This window comes from Sinocyclocheilus grahami, unplaced genomic scaffold (assembly GCF_001515645.1).
Source record: "Sinocyclocheilus grahami isolate Dianchi unplaced genomic scaffold, SAMN03320097.WGS_v1.1 scaffold407.1, whole genome shotgun sequence".
NCBI classification, from domain to species: Eukaryota; Metazoa; Chordata; class Actinopteri; order Cypriniformes; family Cyprinidae; genus Sinocyclocheilus; species Sinocyclocheilus grahami.
In genome coordinates this window covers 120,060-140,357 of record NW_015505586.1, presented here as the reverse complement: position 1 = coordinate 140,357, position 20,298 = coordinate 120,060, and the positions used below count along the sequence as shown (strand labels likewise).

Genomic DNA, 20,298 nt, shown 5'->3' with positions numbered 1-20,298 from the left:
CAATTCCACATGCAAGTAATTCCCAAAAAAGCATGAATCAACTCCACAACTTATTTAACAATGGCAAAATAATATCTCTTTGCAAATGCTCATATGCAAACAATTAAATGCATTTAAAAGCACTTCAATTTCTATCAAAAGGGTTCGGCAAGTTATTTCGTGAAGCATGCACCTAAGCTATGCCATTTCACGAAGGCTCCAAATGCATTTAGCTTTTGCTCCAGCAGCTCCGCAGCACATTTGTCTTCATCTGAGGCAGCTGCTGAGCTGTGTCTGGCGGACAGCTCCTATTCGTTCGGTTTGATGATTAAATAGATTTTGATTTGGCATGCTGCTGTGTAAACTTCCTGTGTGGCTAACCCTCAGGTCTGGCCTCGCCTCAGGGCCCCCCAAGAGTCCCGAGCCCCATTGCTGGTACCATCCGTCCAAATTACCAGAGTTCAAATATGCCTGTTTAACCCCCTCATTTCTGGGTGTTCCTCCAGGTCGTTCTCCTGTTTTTCGCACCAGCCGGATTCCAGAGACTTTGTGAATATTAAACAGCACAGACTGCGGGAATGGCTCCCAAATGGGCAGCAGATGTTGTTCGAAGGCGAGGTGAGATTGTTTTGTCTCCAAATGGAGTTTGGATATTGCTAGTTGACAACGCTTCACAGCAAGTAACCAATAAAGATCGGCGACCACAGTTTCCACCAAAACACAACGGTTACAGATGACTTTGACCTCATCAAACCCTTTTATCGAATATTTACAAACCATATGGCTTATTGCATAAACCTCAGAGGTTGAGGGTAAGTATCTTTTCATCTGTTGGTAATCACTAAGCTCCATATGTTGTTAAAGTTCCTTAGGAACATTATCCTGCAGCTTTACTCTGATAAAAGGGGATATAATGCCTACCATAATCTCTTTAGTATAAAAGATGTGTCCTATGTCTGGTAACATTATCTACTAAGAGCAACCATATGGCTATTGCATAAACCACAGAGGTTGAGGTGTAAAGTATCTTTTCATCTGTTGGTAATCACTAAGCTCCATATGTTGTTAAAGTTCCTTAGGAACATTATCCTGCAGCTTTACTCTGATAAAAAGGGATATAATGCCTACCATAATCTCTTTAGTATAAAAGATGTGTCCTATGTCTGGTAACATTATCTACTAAGAGTAGAGGGGTGCCAACTCATGCCAGCTTCAGCTGCCAAACTGAATACTAACACTCTACTCAGTACAAACTACAACTGCCTTCTGGTTACCTGCTCGACCTGTCAGCTCTGAGAGGAACCAGACCAGTATATGGAGTAAGATGAATGAGTAACTAGTGGAAAATCATTTCAGAGTCTGTTTAAGATCCAGCAGCAGTCATACCTTCAGGCTAATGCTGTATCAAACTCAGTGATACGAAAGAAAGGAAATGGCTTCGAAGGATGAAGTAAGCAGCATGCAAACCCATTTTTAGGGATTTATACAACTCACATCCTGCTTTTCACTCCATATAAATTCTAATAATTGCTGTGAAGATAAAAGCAGCTGCTACAAGAAACTGTTTATTTTAACAACACAGAATGAGAATGTTTTATGTACACTGTATATACATATATATTCATCATAGGACAATGGAATGATGAGACTGGCTAGAATGGCATATGAAGCTAAAAGGATGACAACATTTTAAGTATGACACAAAGCAGAGCATCATGGGTAAACATGCCTACGTATATGATACATACTATATACTAAGCCTTGCTTATTGTGGCGTTAAGGCCGTTCATTAAGGATGGAAAACCACACTGGAAGACCACTGTTGGAATCCTTTTTAGAATTTTTTTTCTAGCTGACAGTCAATCAGAAATCCAGAGCTTGAGCATTTAAAGAAAACATGACTGCAGCGTGTGCTTATAATACATAGAATATTATCATCAGTTGGTGCGGTCGCATAGTTATCAATCTTGATGCGAATGGGATTTAACTGACAAAAAGATGGTTGTGACAATGAAACTACTGCTAATTTACACATGAAAACCTGCCAAAGTCAGGTTCTAAATCTATCCTGTGATGTTGATGCATTAGCTACACGAAAGCAGCACCTTGACAAAGTCACTGAGTGGAAAATCATTAACCTACGACATCCCAGTTAAATTTAAATGTCACAATAACCATGAAAATATACAGTACACAGACCGTCATACAGAGGTTACTTCACGGATGATGAAAATCTTTGTGAAATGTGAACCAAAAAATTATAATTTCACACCTATGCAGAAGAATGAACATGAAAAAATAAAGACAACCTTGAGCTAGAATGATGTTGTTTGGTGTTCTCCATCATCCTAGTAGAAAGGGTGAAAGAGTGACACCTTCTTTCTTCGGCTGGCAACATCATGCCGATTCCCTGCAGCTGAGAGCGGCCTCTGTAATTTATTATTTGTTTCTTATTATGGAAATACTTTCTCAATTGACTCTCACTTTTGTATATTTTCACAGTCGTTATTTTCTTTCTTTACTCTCTCCCCCTCCCTCTCTTTGTTTATTTGCTATAATAACATGTTCAGTCTCGTTTCTAGGCACAGCATACTTGAAGCTTAAAAATTAGTTTTCTCTTTCAAAGGGACTTTGTTTATTTGTTCAGTCGGTCAGGTTGGGATAAAATGGCTAAGAGTGTCTATCAAGAGGTGATCGCCGAATTGAATCAAACGTGTTGCTCTCTAGTGAACATTACCTCGAATACCTAATCCAATTTTTCAGGACTGAAACAGCATGTTCTGTTTGGCTCAAATATCATAGGGTATTGCCAATGACTACTTTATACAAGGTTGGATGTCCATTTTTCATGTGAAATTTCCCTGTACCATGTGTGGAAAGCTGCTTGCTTAACAAATGACATTATTTGACTCTTTGGATAAATCTCACAAAACCTTTGGTATCATTTCACACCAAAATCAAAAATATATTATATTAAACTATATATTAAATATATATGCTATATATTAAACTATATTAAATATTAATATAATGCATTCATTTATCTCTAATTAAATATGTATATATTATCACTGTAGTATGATAAAAAATACTATATAACTATAATATTATTATTATCTATTATATTATTATTTGCAGTAATGAGAATAATGGCAATCACTATTAAGAATATTGTGAATTCCTACATAAAACGTTAAAACTCTGGATGTAATAAATCACAATAAATAAATAAATACCTCAAATCACTTTGTATCAACTGTGCAAAATTTAATTCCTTATTTTAAATTTATTTTTGTTATCTGACATGGGTGCGATTGACCCCATTATTCTCACTCTAAGCCTTAATATTAACGTCAGTGTATTCATGCTTACACACAGGCAGGACATGTGGGTAGCAATAACAGACTCAGGTGTGTAAACTTCCATAAGCATTAGTATTAGCAAAGATTAAGAGCTGGTGTTTAATCTTTGTTATTCATAGATGTCTCTCCGTTGATCTCTGCGTCCATTTTCACTTCTCATCGAGGCCATCAGGATTAAGAGGCCAGGGGTGTCACTGACCGCTGACCCAAACCTCAGCTTTGATGACTGACCCCTAATGCCAAGTTGTCAAGGTCTGAAAGCTAAAAGGAAGACCGGCCTCTGACCTCTCAATGTCACTGCTGGTCTACAAGGGGTTAATAGCCCCTCAAACGTCCCATAAGGGTCCACTGGGAGGTAAAAACGAGGGCTGAAACTCCCATACCAATACATCATGTCCAACCCTGCCATCATCAGCAAAATCATTCAGTTCTTGTTTTAATGAGCAGTTGTTTTTGTTCTAATCAGTTGTTTTCAGCCTGGATACGCTTTTCAAATTGAGAAAATTGAAATTATGAAATTGTAAATGACTCACAAACCATCCCCACGAAATTAACATAATGTAGCACAAATTGATTTAAAAATGCATTACCCGTACTTAAATGTTTAACTGATCAAATTTAATTTGAGGTACATCAGCACGCAGTAAACAAATTAGCGAGTAATGAGAACACAATATTCATCACATTAGAGTCAGAAACAAAAAGATGCAAAACAGAAAGAAAGACAATGAGCATAGAGTAAAATATGCCCTGTCAAATATCCCCACATGACCTTTTGCTCCCTCCTGCTGATGTCAGATCCTCCCCTCCCCTCTTCCATTGTCAAACTTCAGGAAAGGCCAGAAGCAAACCAAAATCCCCACAGGCCAGTGGACCAGGCCCAGGGTCCCATACTTCATCACAAGCACCCAGAAGGCTTTGGGGTGGGTGAGTGTATTTAAAGAGGGGGAGGTTCAGGGTGATCTGGTGCCCTTGGGCAACAAGAATGACTAAGTACCTCAGCAGTGAAAATAAAGGCCCCAAAGACAGAGCGACTTCCTCTCCTGCCGCCCATGTTTCATATCCACCGAATTAAAGGAGTCAGTTTGGCTGCACAGGTCAGTTCAGCCGCACCGCAGGCCTTATGGATGGGCTTCAGTTCAACAGGAATTCACGGGTCCTGGATAATCTTATCTAATCCATTATTAGTTGCATTTTTCATCTTAAATGCACAGAGAACAAGCCTCTGATAGGGTTAATTACAGGGCGCTTACAAGTGAGGGTCAGTATGAAGATTGAAGGGCTCGCTGGGTAAAACTCCACAGCGCTCCATTTCAAGACTTCAAAGGTGGTGAAACGATATGGCACTTGACTGACAGAAGGACGATTGTGGTCTCTTTCAAGTCCATGTCAGCACAAAACACTCCCATAAAAGTGAAACGTACTGAACTTAGAGTTCAGACAGATGAGGAAAAAGACTGATTGATTTCAAAGGCAAATATTTATTTAAACGCTGTAAGTTGTTGTATTGAAGAGAGTCAGTATTTTCAATTTAAAACAAGCTGCAGATGATAAGAGTCAGGCAAAATGTCCAACAAGTCAATGAATTTTAGCTGTTTAACTTTTTTTGCATAATTTTGGGTAGTCAAGCTACATTTTCTTTTCTGTCCATGTATACATAACACAATACGTAACTGAATATCTGAAGGATTAAATACACTGGTAGTGTGTATATAAGGTGAATGAAATCAAGCAACAATTTCATTATCTAAGTCTCATAACATAAGTCCGAACAACAAAACCAGGCCGGTGCAATTTCGGTCAGACTAAAGCATTTTAATAAAACAAATAATTTTTTATTCCGACTGAAACTTTTAAAGTGCATGTAAATGCTCTAAAACAATATTTGGACAGTACAGGAAAGGTTAAAATTCAACAAAGCACAGGGAACTGTGTGTACATTTAAAAAGTTTGGGGTTGGTAAGATTTATTTATTTTAATGTTTTTAAAAGAAGTCTCTTACACTCACCAAGTCTGCATTTATTTGATAAAAAAAAAAAGTAAAGTAAAAAGAATAACTGAAATATTATTACAATTTAAAGTAACTTTTTTTCAGTATACTTAATTAAATTTATTCCTGTGATCGCAAAGCTGAATTTTCAGCATCATTACTTCAGTGTAACATGATCCTTCAGAAATCATTCCAATATGCTGATTTGATGCTCAAGAAACATTTCTTATTATTAATGTTGAAAACAGTTGTGCTGCTTAATATTTTTTTGGGGGGGGGAATTATGTATTTTTTTAGGATTCTTCGATTAATAGAAAGTTCAGCATTCATTTGAAATAGAAGTCTTTGGTAACATTATAAATGTCTTTATCATCACTTTTGTTTAATGCATCCTTGTTGGATAAAAGTACTGCTTCTTTAAAAAAAGAAAACTTGCTGACCCCAAACTTTTCAACAGTAGGGTGTGTATGTGTCTCAGTGATAGGGACTATGAAACTTTCAATAGGAGATTCCAGTGCTGAAAATCCCCCATCACTCTCAACACACTCCCACTGCTGCACAGATCCAGCGTTTCTTGAAGACCCGAGGTTACCTGCCACTGACCCGTTATCAATGAGCTTGCACAAACTCCCTGAAGTTCATCTGTCAGTGAAGGTTTACATCTGCTCAGAAGGTTAAGTGTGTCTGACAGCTGTTTTCTTTACTTTCCTGATTTGTGAGATTTGCAGTTAAGGGTTGAATTGTATGTGGTTTTATTGTTTCTTTGTGTCTGCTTCAGTCCAGAGGAGAGCATCACCTCTTCTTGCATCTTACAGGCAGCTCAGTCTCTCCTCTTCTTCTTCAACCAAACCCCTGCAGAAGGAAAAGAAAAAAAAGTCAATCTGCTTTTATTTGACCCAAAGATTAGCCTGAGGCATCTGATACTGAACACCCTAGAAAGAGCAATGTTAAATCTAAATCTCATTTGCACTAGTGAAGAGTTAGGGCAACTATTACAACCCCCCACTGTCACAGGGTTCAATGTAGCACTAAACTAAGGATAATTATAAGCAACTGTTGGCTACGCAGATGCTTGGATAAATGGTGTAGAGTCTATAACATTTTAAACGAATAATGATGCTGAATGTGGTATCAGAGAGACACGTCGACGACCGGCATCTGGCAAAAACTACATTTGGGGTTTTTCACAAGCCAAATGCCAATGGAGATGGCAGCACTGTGCCATTAGGGTTTTGTGGAGCAGACAGCTCTCTAAAATCTGCAAGAACATACAAGCCAAGCCTTCATCTCTTATTCATCAAGATGAGAAAGCAGCAGTAATATGAAACTAGTATATTGAGAAAAATTAGTATATCTTATTGCAAGGGCCAGAAGGCACAGAGGTGTGATATAAGCAGCCTGGCCTATCGACTAAGACAAAACCGACTTTTCCTGTCCATTTTAATATGAGCTATTGTTTGTAAACTAGTCGCTTCCTAAACCTAGGGGCAGGAAGCTCAATTTTAGGGGCATTTCAAAGGATTAAGGTTACATGGTGGATGCGTCATGCCACATACATCAGTGGAGATGGGGAGTATTCCCAATCCGGTGATGCCATGAAAAAAAAACATGTTAAGGAAAGCAGGAAATTACTTCTGCAACTGTAAGGGGATGCGCTTCCTGTGACCTATCTTGGCCTCAAGAATGAGGGCACTATTCTTAGGTATGTCTTCATCATGCATTGTGTCACTCATTTACCCTGCAGTGCAATGACAATTCAACACGCATTTATTCTTTAAACTGTAAAATATATATATATATATATATATATATATATTTTTTTTTTTTTAAAGAGAGATGGGTTATTTTAGTTTTGATATTTTATTGTTTTTATTTATATATTTATTTTGTCTTTGCTCTATCATTTTCATATTTACCATTTTCATAATAAAGCATATTAATCAAACTATACATTATTATATTCTAGAAAGTATACATACATTGTAACAATCTATTCTGTTGTGATGAGGAAATTCTAATAAAAATAAAAAATAAAAACTTAAAACATGTTAAAACAGACTTTGACTTTTTATAAGGAAACTGGAAGTAGTACTTTCCTCTGGGGGGGGAATATCACATATGATATTTAGATTTGTCTGTTTTACTGTCTACTTGGTAAAACCTTAAGTCTGATCACTTGTAACTGTAATAGCTGTTTAATAATGACTTTTAATGGTAAAAGCACACATGATTTACACAACTGTTCAAAGGTTTAGGGTCAGTATTTTTTATATATATATATTTTTAAATATTAATATTTTTCAAAAGTTAGAATAAAGACATGATGTTACAAAAAGTTTCCATTAAAAAAAACCCTGCTCTTTAAACATTTCTATTCATCAAAGAATTCTGAAAAAATATCATGGTTTCCACAAAAATATTAGGCAGCACATTGTTTTCAACAATGATAACAATAAAAAAAAATTCTTGATCACCAAATCAGCATATTAGAATGATTTCAGAAGGATCATGAGACACTGAAGACTGCAGTAATAACTGCTAAAAATTTAACTTCGCGTTACAGGAATAAATTACATTTTAAAATGTATTAAGATAGAAAACGCCTATTTTAAACTGCTATATTATTTGACTCTTAGCATTCACTTTTAGACTATTTCATTTTTTACTATATTATTGATCAAATAAAAAGCAGCTTTGATGAGCATGAGACTTTTTACCAAAATATTTAAATATTTCACTGACCCCACACTTTTAAATGTTATAGAGTATCATGTTAATGTATGAGCAATAATAATAGCAACGCTTGCCTTTACACATCACCAGTAATGACTCTCATAACATGTATCACCTGTAAGCAGCAATCTCTATGTCTAGATTCATCTTCTGATTCAGCAGTTCTTCATAGTCCCCACTCTGATCCTTCATCTGGAACTGAAGATCAGCCTCCTCCTCCTCCAGCTGACAAATGTAATTCTGAACAGAGACAGCGCAGTGGTAAGATACTGAGAACTGCTGCAGTAGAATACGAACAGTGAGCGTTTGTACCTCCAGCTTCTCTATTTCCTCCAGGCATTTGGCTTTCCTGGCTTCTATTTCAGCCTCCAACTCGTCTCCACGCTTCTCCAGCTCTGCCACCTCTTTCTGCAGCTCCGCAATCTACAATCACACATATACAGCACCAGTAAAGATTTGGACACACCTGACTGAATGTATGTGTGTGATCTAAAGGCTTGTGATCTAATTACTTACAATTATATACTGATGCACGCACTTTTATTTATTAAAAATGTATAAAATAAATAAAGGATGAGACGAGATATTACACCAGAGCCTACAAGCATCCAGCAGCATATTGGGAGCTCCATCAATACTCTTTAAAAACCACCCCATGAAGTTGGCCAGAGCTATAATCTAGACAAAGGGTGGATAATTTAAAGCTAAAATACAAGAACGTTTTATTTGTTTAACTTTTTATCATCACTATATAATTTCCATAACTCCCTTTGTGTAATTTCATAGTTTTGATGACTTTACAATGTGGGAAATGGTAAATAATTCAATGAAAAATTAATGCGAGTGTCCAAACAAAGACTTTCACTGTGCATAAACAAACTGATGCAGATCCACAATGTATAACAACACAGAGCTGAGCTTAACATAACATTATGTTGTAATTAATGGCTCTATTGGTCTTAAACTAGCAATTGTGAGAACATGTCTGAAAACAGTTGATGTTTCATGTTGCATATTCACCCATCAACAAACACAACGCAGAGAACTGTCAGCCACACCTCTGTGCACGAGCTGCCCTGCTGTGAGTAATTACTGTAATCAGGTAAGTTAAACAGTCAGCTGTCAGAGATGGATGGAGATTGCACGCTACGTTTCTCTTTCAGGTAGATCATGGGAGGCTCCGAGCTCTGTTATTAACAAGCTGATGATACGTCAACCGATGAAAATGGTTGTTACTCTGGTCTGGGTCTCGAGTGAGAGTAAGGCGGTCTGCAACCCCCCACCCCCCTTCCCCTAGAGAAAACTAGCCATGTCTCTGCTGTAATGTACAGCTAAACAAGACCTGATTTCACCACCAACAGTTTGTTTAGGCAAACTGTCTCAGAGAGCAACAAGATCACTAGTATCCTTCCTTGGTAGGAGAGATAGGGCAACAAGTATGTTAGGGATGTGTCCCAAAGACATCTGCCTGCTGCTCAGTAAAAAATAAAAACATCATAGAGAGCATTTTATTAAAACTGGGTCAGTGGCACAACTCTCATTTTTGTCTTAATATTAATTTACTTCAAACTACATTAAACATGTAATTTGAACATATAATGATTTGAATTCTGCTCTTCTATGATGAGTATTTTTTATTTTAAATTAGAATTATGATACTTTTCTGGGGCATGGAATAAAAAAAAATCCTGATATTATAATGAAGAAAAAAAGCCTCATTAAAAACATACCTAGGTCAATACATATCTTAAAATATCAGTTAATCTGACAACAAGGCAAGGTTAGCTCAGGTTGTAAAATGTAATGTGGTCCAACACTCCAAAAAGCTACTATTTAGGAATTAATAATTCATAATATTTGTAAAAGGTTAAAATACAATGAAATAAAATAAAGCATTTTTACTTTTCAAAAAATACACTGAAAACATTTTTGAAAATAATGATTAAGATGTGTGCACTCACTTCAAGGTGTATGGAAAATGTGTTAATACGTTTTAATTTTTACTTGATATATTTTTTTTTAATAATTATTTTATTAATAAAAGTTTTTCAAATCCATGTGAAACTAATACATACATAGAGCATATTTCTAAGAAATTAGCACGTGTTTTAAATTAGTATTTCAAAAGATATTTGCCTTTTCTAAATCCTGGACACTCTTATTTGTCACTGACTCTTCAAATAGGCTTCTAAGACAACATGCATGAATTCAATTGAGTTTCATAAATACTGAATATTTCTTGACTACAATACATATTTCCCAGCAGAAATGGGACCGTTGGCTACAGAAGTCATTATTCTTTCCGACAACCACTGAAATGCACAGAAGGAATTGGATATCATATAGAAGACATCTATGCTATGACCGGTTGAAGGGATTTTAGTAGACAGGATGCTAAATAAACACTGGATTCAGATGAGCCTCCAAGGTAGGAAGGCATCCTGCAAAGGTTTCTGACACAAACTAAGAAACACAACAGATAGGAGAGAAATGAATACAGAAAATACAGAGAGAATGTAGTATGAAAGGAGGACGCAAGACTGCCCATCACTGATCAGGGAACAGGATCCTGTGTTATGAGAGTGAGCAGTGTGCTTGAAGACGGTCGGTTTATTTTAAGAGAGGGGCTATGACCACAACCACAGTAATTAGAACCAAACCGCCCGGTTTGTTATCTTAAATGTAAAGGTGTCAGTTGTGGCTGACCAACGATTTTCTGAAGCAGCGAATGGCTCCTAATCATTTCAAACATAAATCCTGAATGATTTCCCTTTTGTCCCTTTTTCTTCCCTGGCTTTTTTTTCAACCTAAAGTTTCTCTTCCTGTCGGTGAGGGAGGCTGACAGGTGAGATTTTATTACTACGGCTCAGTGCGATTTGCTGTCTCCTGAGGCACTGCAGGAATGTGTGAAGTTTATGAAGTTTATGATTGGGGGAGAGAGTGCGTCGGCAGACTGTGAAATGTATTGTTCATAATGGAAGACAGTGAGCGAGATAAACACTGTTAGAGACGATATACTCCTCACAAGCTCCTGGTCCTATCTCTCAGAATAAACACCCCTGGCAGCAGGAGTTCTCTTACTTTATTCCTCAGCTGTCAGTCTGACTGAGGACACTGCATTGTGAAACACCATCCCCCACAAAAAACTCCTTAGCTTTTGCCTGCTCTCCTAAATGCTGATTTTCAGCATTTGGCCTGACACAGGAACTCGCGTCTGATGCTGAGCTGTTGAGGTGGTGGGTGTTCAGGTCAATCATTTGAGTTAAGCTGTGGCCATGTACACAGCGCACAGGATTGAGAGTTACAACCGCATTTTAATGTAGGGCCAAATCCCTTAAATTATTGTTCTGTGACCACAGAGATTACAAGAGCACAAAACAGCAAGACAAATATGGACAAGTACCTCTATCCCTCAAAGGCCTGTTTTTGTTTGCACAATAGAGTCTGTCTCCTAAAATGTAACATTTGAGAGCCAAATCACATTATTTTACAAATTACAGAATAGTTAAAATGGTTCGTCAGCAGCATTTGGTTACCTTTCACTGTAACACAATCCTGACTGATCCTGATCGTGACACATAAATGTCTCTGCTTTGTACAAATATGTCTGCCTGTTTGTATAAAATTTAATTATAATCAAATTATAAAAATGATTTTATATTTAATCTCTAGAAAAAAGTGCAACACTCATTCTACAAATATAAATCTAACTTTATTTCTTCAAAAATAAAAAAACATTTCGGCCAACTTGTCTGGTGAATTGTCTGGTGAAATATTATTACTACCAAACAAAGCTTCCTGGTCAATCAATTCAACATTATTGGATCTTACTACACTAAACAATCAATGACACTTTTAGCATATTTAATTTATAACAAAACTATTTTTGTTGTATTTTTAAAAAAATGGTAATTAAAATATTTTTCATTACAACAAATAGTTTCCAGTTTGCTAAGATTCATAAATAATAATAACAGTTTTTTGTGAGCTCAGTAACAGTTCTGGGCTGCGTTTCCCAAAAGCATTGTAAGCTTAAGTACATTGTACACCCATTGAAACCAATGGAGCTACGATCAACTTAGGCTTACAATGCTTTTGGGAATCGCAGCCCTGATCGATTCATTAAGTGAGTTTGATTCAATCTGCTAATTCACATGCAAGTTGAAGACCATTCTGTACTGGTTCATAAGAATCATTTCAGAATCATAAATCAGATGGTGTTCATTATTTCATGTAGGAAACAGTGGTGTGCACTCTGAGACGATATCTGCCTAAACTAAAACAAAGGTTTGTAGATTGCCACCAAAGATGACTACAATTTCAATTATTGTCCAAATGTTGTTTTTTGTCTAATTTGCGATCGTTTTAGTGGCAGTCTGGAGCGGCTTTTGATGGTTCAGAGCTGTGTCGTTGAAGGTAAACTCACTCACCAAGTTCTTGAGGACATTCAAGTCAGTCTCTTTGGAGACGTCCTTCACTTTCCCTCCAGTCAACTTAGCCAGCTGCTCCTCCTCCTTTCCTGCGGCATCAATGGCGGCAGTGCTCGAGGCTCTGAACTCAAACTGAAAAGCAGGAAAGGTTCACAGCTTTAAGATTCTTCCATCTCTGAAGAAGATACCACCCATTAAGTTCTGCAGACTGCAGGCAGTGAAGATGAATCACTGATTATTCCCAGAAGAAAGAAGAGCAAATTAAGGTCCATCAGGTGAGCAGGTGCAACCAGTCAAAAATCAGCCTCCAATTACTGTCCCCCCCAAATCCCAATCAATATCAATTGTGAGCGAAACAATTGGACCTTGTGCGGCGCTAATGAAACAAAGCACTAGTTTTTGGTTCCGAGACCACCTGAGAGAGAGCACTGAATAGAAAAGCAGAACAAACGAAAATAGAGAGGGGTGGTAAAGGATGTGTTTGTGCATGCGTGAGCTGGTTTTTGTGCATGTACAACTTTTGGCACAAGAGCAGGAGTTGTTCTTGGCCTGCTTATCTTACACCCACACACAAACACACACTAGAAGTCTCTAATAGCCTATAGAGGCTCTCCAGTGTCTTCTTGTAGAAGTGCTCTCTTCTCCTCTCCAGACTCATTCTGCATAGAAGCCTGGGAAGGGCTCCAGAGCTCTGATTACTGCCGCGACCCAGGTCGAGAGCAGCCACTCTTGGGGCAAATGGGGTTAAAGGGCACTGGTGCTGTAGGATGACCTTTAGAGAGCCCTCACTCCTCAAACGACACAAAGGGGACAATAGTGCTCTGTGCTTGATGTGGACAGAACTCTCTGTCTAACAAAACTGTCCCCTGAAGTAAAGTGTGAAAGAGGAAGAAAAAAACAAGCATGCCAGCCACAATGAGGTGTGTTAAGAGGTTAGTTCACCCAAAAGGATGATTCTGTCATCATTTGCAAGGCATATGGGGATTTTTAATCCTTCTAGATCTTTTTGCAGTGCTTGATAGTGTCCATTTCCATTCACTTTCGTAAAATGAAAAAGAGCAGCATGAGCATTATGCTACATTTCTCCTTTTCTGTGCCACGTAATAAAGCACTTTTTTTTGGTGAACCAATCCTTTAAAAGGAATGTTTCAAGTTGAGAAAAACAACAGACATAATGTGAAAATGTTGATTACCACAGAAAATAATTGTTAAATAACTGACAGAATAAAATAAAATATTAGTCCCACTGCAAAAATTATAAAGACAATATAAATATTAGACAACTTTACAACTCAAATAATAATTTTTTTTAAACTAAAGACTTTAAATTTAGGCCCTGGAAACTCCCTGGAACGCTGGTTTTGTTTACTTTTATTATCTTATATATTATTATATTAGTATATTACATTAACTAACTGCTTGATTTTTACCATACATTTCTGCCATATGGACATCAACTTGAGATAGTCACCACTGATAAGCTATTACTAAATACAATAAAGAAACTTTAATTTTCTGTAAAGCTGCTTTGCAACGATTTGCATCGTGAAAAGCGCTATACAAATAAACTTGAATTGGATTGAATATTGTCTTTTATATGTCTCTTTGAAGAAGTCAAGGCAGCATTTATTTGATCAAAAATACAGTAAAAAATTGTTAACTATTACTACATCTTTAAATAAGTGTTTTCTATTTTAATAAATTTAATAAACTCTGAATTTTCAGCAGCCAGTTTTCAGTGTCACGTGTGTGTGAGTGTGAGTGAATTTATCTTTCATAAATCTTTCTAATAATGCTGATTTGGTGTCTAAGACACCTTTCTTTTTATTATCATTGAAAATAGTTGTGCTGCTTAATATTTTTGTGGAAACCGTGATACTTTCTTCAGGATTCTTTAATTAAAACGTTCAAAAGAACAGCATTCATTTATTAACATTCTCACCTGTCTTTACTGTCACTTTTAATCAATATAGTGCATCCTTGCTGAATAAATTTTTTTTTTTTTAAACTTACTGACCCAAACATTTGAACAGCAGTGTATATGCTAGAAGAGCTGTCAATTTACAGTAGCTTGTACTCACAGTGTCAATAGTCATTGACAGAGTCTATGTCTCTATGTGTAATTTACCTTGAGGCTCTCGGCTAGTGTGCCATAGTACTCCTTGATGTCCATGATGGCTGGTGTGATATCAAAGGAGGGGAACTGCAGGGATACAGTAGGAGAACCTTCATCCGGAGTCCTGGGCTCACACAATTTCTCCAGTCTCTGTGGACAAAACAACATTATGACTTTCGGTTTCTCCTCAGGTAACAATATCTGCCTGTGCGAGAAAGGGCAGCCGTTCATTAATCTGAGCCTGATGAAGTGTTCATGAAAAGGAGATTGAGTCCAAGTCTCAGCTTGTTCTCCTCAACATGAATAATGCGAGAGCGGCAGATGTATCAAGATAATAATAGCAGTTAATAAAACAAGAAGAACTTCTGTTTTCATTTCATGCGCCTGAACTGTGAGGTATGCCGCACGTCCCAGAGGGAGGTCAATGGATACTTCTCTGTTTCCAGCACTTGAGTACCCGCAGACTCCCCATATACTGTATTCTTTCATTTTATGTTTTGAGGGACCGTGTTTCCCATCAGTCTCCATTCTGCCAAACCTGTTCCCCTTACGATCAGAGGAGACACTTTAAACGGCGAAACCCCCAGAAGACCATTCCAAGAATTGGGTAAAAGTGCCTTTTCTGATCACAACTAAGAAGTAACAAGAAGAAGGGGTATTGACGCAATATTCTGTATGGCCTTACCGTTTCGTGCTGCCTCTCCATGGCGGCCAGCTGCTCCTCATAGATGGCCACTTGCTCTCGAAGGGCCAGGCAGTCAGTGGTAATTGCATCCACCTCCTGAGCAGGGCAACGGAAATAAAGGTCAATTCAAACACCAATCACTTACCCCTCAACATCTTCTATCATGAGCATCATCAGTGCCACCGGGTTTTGCCCCAGCAAAGACTGCAATGCAGGGAAGAAGAGATCCACATACGCAGCCCGACATCCAATGTTCAGACAAAGCTGCGCTTTATTCAGCTCATCTGGGTATCTTAAGTGCCTGATTAATTGGCGATGAATTCAATTACTCAGAATGAAAGCATTTGCATGCGAATGCTGCAGTGTGACAGTGGGTCTGGGCGGCAGAGGAAGCGCATTGCACACACACGCTTCCCTGGAGCCTAGAATTGGCACAGTGGCTGCTGTTCCCGTTATCTCAGCATGAACACAAGTCCAGTACTGGAGAGAGTCTAGACAGCGTTTCGATGCCGATTTGCTTGCTCTATTCCACATTGCCGAAGGGCTAAACTACACTATGGTGGACGCATTCCAGCTAGTTGCTTAAAAAGAAAATGGCATGAGAAAGCATAATTTTATTTAATCATTATCATCGCTTCTTTAAAATGTCAGTTAACTCCAGATTAGTGAATTCAAACTAGTGAAGATACAAAAACGCACGCTTATGTCTCAAAAGTATATTATTTATACAGCTGCAACCCCACTTCTATATTATCCTAGTGACTACCTCTTTGGTTCTCTTCCGGTTTTATTCTTTCCCTCCAAACCTCCTTTCTCCTCTCAGCCCAGCCTGGAGAGCTAAGCCCTGCTCTGTTGCATCTAGGAGATATGAGAGGCTGAATGAGTGAATTATTAGGCATGGTGAAAGCTTTCCCACATCTGCTCTTTTACTGGAGATGTGCTCTGACATTTGTGGGGTGATGGAGTGGTTTCTACAGAAAGCAGCTCGGGTTTCAGAGTGGCCGCTGGCTGGGAGTCAGCAGGGCCTGTAATCAGGACTCTCCAGAGCGGATCTGGGAGCAGCAGCTGTGCTGTGCCACTCCAGGGACTTTCACACACCTCCACTGGAGTCAGAACACCCCACCCCACCCAGAGCACAGACTAACACTGCCATCTAGTGGTGGGGAAAGTGTAGAAATTCGCAAAAGTTTATTTAAAAGCCTGTATCCTGGTGTATTAATGCATAGATTTGAATCTGGTGGGAAGGGTGTGGCATAGTGATTAAGGTTACTGCAAGAAGTGCATTTTTTTATTAAGTAGCTTTGGATTAAAAAAAATAAATAAATAAATAAAAGGTTAAATGACATCTTATTGTTCAAAAGTGCAAAGTGGCATCCAAAAAGTATTTGGACACTTAAGCCACACTTAATGTATGAATTTGATTGCATTAGACATTAAAATATCAAGCCAGGCATGTGACATTTATTTTAAACTTGAAAAACTCTTTATATAATACAACGCCTGATAAACGTTTATAAATAAGACCAAATGTATGTGGGTATTTTGATTGGATCAGTGTTGTTATTGTTAACTTACACCAAAACTATTTAAAATAAAAAAAACTGAACTAAAATAAAATAAAATATTAAATAAAAAGCTTAAACTTAAAAAAAAAAAACATGAGATAAAAAAATTAAGTACTAAAATGACAAAAACTGAGATAAAAAAGTTAAAAGGTAAATAGAAATATAAAACAAAAATTACTAAAACTTAAACTAAAATTAAAATGCTAAAAATAATAATAATAGTAATAGTTATAATAGTAGTAGTAAATACAAATAAAACAGTACTGGATATGTTGTGTTTGTCAAACTTGTCCATAGTTAATGTGTCACTGTCCATAGAGTAAAATATACTATATATATATATATATATATATATATATATATATATATATATATATATATTTTTTTTTTTTTTTTTTTCTCTAGTGATTTATTCTGTGTGAAATGGGAACTGAAACTGAAACATCCACTAAAAATGATCTTGGAGCAGTTGGTCTAAAAATAAACAGCAAAAATAACAAGAAAAGTGAAAGTAAAAATTTTAGTTCTGAGAAAAGACCATGAATCGTTTCTTCAAATAGTTGGTTTGATATTATAATGCATCAAAACCAGTGAAATTCAACTTTAAATGTGGCGAAAGTGACCAAATACATTTGGGGCCTGTATATACACCACATATCAAATAACATCTGCAGTATTCATGGCATTACCACAGAAACATCTTCTCGCTCTTGCTGGATGAGTCTCTTGTGCTCAACCACCTGATTGTATTTCATCTGCAGACGCCACAGCTCACCCTTCAGCTCCTCAGTGTTGCATAAAATCTCCTCCTAAGGGAAACGATAGGCCAATAGCAATGAAATAACCAGTAAAATAGATCATGCGTTAAAGAAACTATGACATTTGAGGAGAAAACACACGACTTATCAATTTAATTTCATCAAGTGAGGCATAAATATCCAGCAGCACCCAGGCTGGAGTTTCTGAGAGGTACCTTCTCTTTCCGTAGCCTCTCTATCACAGCCTCCAGACTGTAGTCCACAGGACCGCTGATGCTGATGGTGGTGGTGGAGATCTGCTCTGACTCCAGTATTTCCTCCAGCTCAATAATCTCAGCCTCCAGAGATTCATTCTCCTCTTCTAGACACCGAACCTTCAATGGTCACAAAAGTAGAGGACATGTATAAGAGCAATTGCTTATGCTCACACTGTTGTATCATATAATACCATGCAGTAGAGGACACTGTGACTGCAGCATCTTCATGGCCTTAATATGATTTTCCTCACACCCTCAGGCAAATGACTGACCCCATTAAACATCATGGAAATATGATAATCGGGCCACTCACAGGGAACCCATTAGATTCAGCATGAGCACAGCTGGTTGTTAGCCAGCAGAACCTTGGGTGTGTATGATGTGAAAATTTTCATATGGCTCACCACGTCGATGAGGCCGGCCAGGCGATCGTTGAGGGCAGCAATGACAGAGCGTTCATTGACAAATCGTGCCACACCCTCCATGTTTAGGGCACGAGCTGCAGCAAAATCCAGCTCGGGACATTCACGCACTGAAGCTCCACCCCTGTCAAACACACTGAAAGCTTTACGATGTCTGCAATGGCTTGTTTATTTTCTATGCAAGCATAAGCAAACAATGCTGAAGGAAAAGAGGAAATACTGAAGCATAAAAGAGCTACATGTTTATGTAGTTTATTTAGAATTCAAAGTAATAAGAAAGAGTGAAGTAACCGTTTACATGATTCAGTTTAGGATTTTGGATGGATGTGCATTCCTGGTTGCCAGTATAAAAAAAATTTAGAAGAAACAACGATTTTCCTCCCATAGTTTTATAAGATCCCCTAGTGTTATGATCTAATTATTCTGGTACAATCAGGAGGTAAATATCATATCCAAACAAACATGTTATTTTAATTTATTCCTATGTAGTTTACAATACAGCTTTTAGCAATACAATTCAGCTTTGCCATCACAGAAATAAATTACAATTTACAATATTAAAATTAGTGCTGTTAGATGATTTTGTTTGCATAATATGTGTTCTGTTTATATTATGTATATATAAATACACACACATGCAGTATATATTTTGAAAATATTTACATGTCTATATTTATATTCATATAATTTATATTATAAATAAATATATTTAATATATAAACATTTTTCTGAAATACATAGATGCGAGTATTTATATATACATAAATATACACAGCACACATACATATATTATGTAAACTAAAACTTTTATTTTGGATGCGATTAATAGTTTGACAGCACTAATTAAGATAGAGAACAATAAAAAAAAACTTACATTGTAATATTTCACAATATTACTGTTTTTTTATTATTAAATAAATGCAGCATTGGTGAATGTAAAAGACTTCTTTCAAAAACATTTAAAGAAATGTATTAACCCATAACTTTTACATATGTGACCCTGGACCACAAAACCAGTCTTAAGTCGCTGGGGGTATATTTGTAGCAATAGCCAAAAATACATTTTATGGGTCAAAATGATCTATTTTTCTTTCATGCCAAAAATCATTAGGGTATTAATTAAAGATCATGTTCCATGAAGATACTTTGAAAATTTCCTACCGTAAATATATTAAAACTTAATTTTTGATTAGCAATATGCATTGCCAAGAACTTCATTTGGACAACTTTAAAGTCGATTTTCTCAATATTTAGATTTTTTGCACCCTCAGATTCCAGATTTTCAAATAGTTGTATCTCAGCCAAATATGGTCATATCCTAACAAACTATACATCAACGGAAAGCTTATTTAGCTTTGAGATTATGTATCAATCTCAATTCAAAAAACGGTCACATTTAATAATAATAATAATAACAACAATTTGAACGAAGATGAAACTGAATCCTGCTCTAACTGTGAGTTTATATGGAGACACGCTCTGAAATGCTAAAATAGCAATTCTATGCTGATTACTATATGTTCATAATCTAGAGTTCAAAACAGCATACGTGTAGGCTTTCAGATCTATAAGCACTGACCTGGCAGTGAAGCGGGCCTGGACTCCACAGCGTCCTGCAGCCTGGCTCCAATGCTCCTCCTCAAACAGCTTACGGTAGGAAGACACTCTCAGCAGGGCCATAACAGCAGCAGGACAGCAAGAAAAGATGACAACCGCACCAACAGGGGGTTTTTATAGACGCTGGTGCTGAGAATGTCACAAGCACTTGTGGGATCTCTCACTGAACACAAGATGGACTAACTAGAGGAACAGCGTCAGGAGATAAACCTTTCACATGGAGCAGAAACAATTTAGAGATTGGAGGCCACTCCTTCAGAAAGCTGTTATACTGGGACAATGACAGTTCAGCTTTGAAGAGGTTGCACTAGTATTACTTATTATTTGAGCATTAATAATAATAATTATAATAATACAGACTATTTAGACTTAGCAAGCACCAAT

At 37.1% G+C, this 20,298-nt stretch overlaps 1 protein-coding gene across 2 annotated transcripts; it reads right to left on the bottom strand.

Annotated features, from left to right (window-relative positions):
• Positions 1 to 5,754: 5,754 nt before the first annotated feature.
• On the bottom strand, positions 5,755 to 20,272 carry vimr2 (vimentin-related 2). Of its 2 annotated transcripts, XM_016232128.1 has the most exons (10): positions 19,877 to 20,270; positions 18,280 to 18,421; positions 17,834 to 17,992; positions 17,550 to 17,669; positions 15,296 to 15,391; positions 14,623 to 14,760; positions 12,495 to 12,626; positions 8,377 to 8,487; positions 8,180 to 8,304; positions 5,755 to 6,183 (listed from the first exon to the last, which is right to left on the bottom strand). In XM_016232128.1, exons 1-10 carry the CDS (start codon positions 19,975 to 19,977, stop codon positions 6,141 to 6,143), a joined length of 1,167 nt encoding a protein of 388 aa, XP_016087614.1. In that variant the 5' UTR covers positions 19,978 to 20,270; the 3' UTR covers positions 5,755 to 6,140. The 2 variants fall into 2 exon arrangements, with proteins under 2 accessions (XP_016087614.1, XP_016087615.1); XM_016232129.1 differs by lacking the exon at positions 15,296 to 15,391 and having other exon boundaries at positions 19,877 to 20,272.
• Positions 20,273 to 20,298: the final 26 nt, after the last annotated feature.

Excerpts from the sequence above, each read along its gene's own strand:
- vimr2 (XM_016232128.1), bottom strand. The coding sequence starts at position 19,977 with ATGGCCCTGCTGAGAGTGTCTTCCTACCGTAAGCTGTTTGAGGAGGAG. Across the intron at positions 12,627-14,622 it reads CACTAGCCGAGAGCCTCAAG|TTTGAGTTCAGAGCCTCGAG; the intron begins GTAAATTACACA and ends CCTGCTTTTCAG. Across the intron at positions 6,184-8,179 it reads ATAGAGATTGCTGCTTACAG|GGGTTTGGTTGAAGAAGAAG; the intron begins GTGATACATGTT and ends TTCCTTCTGCAG.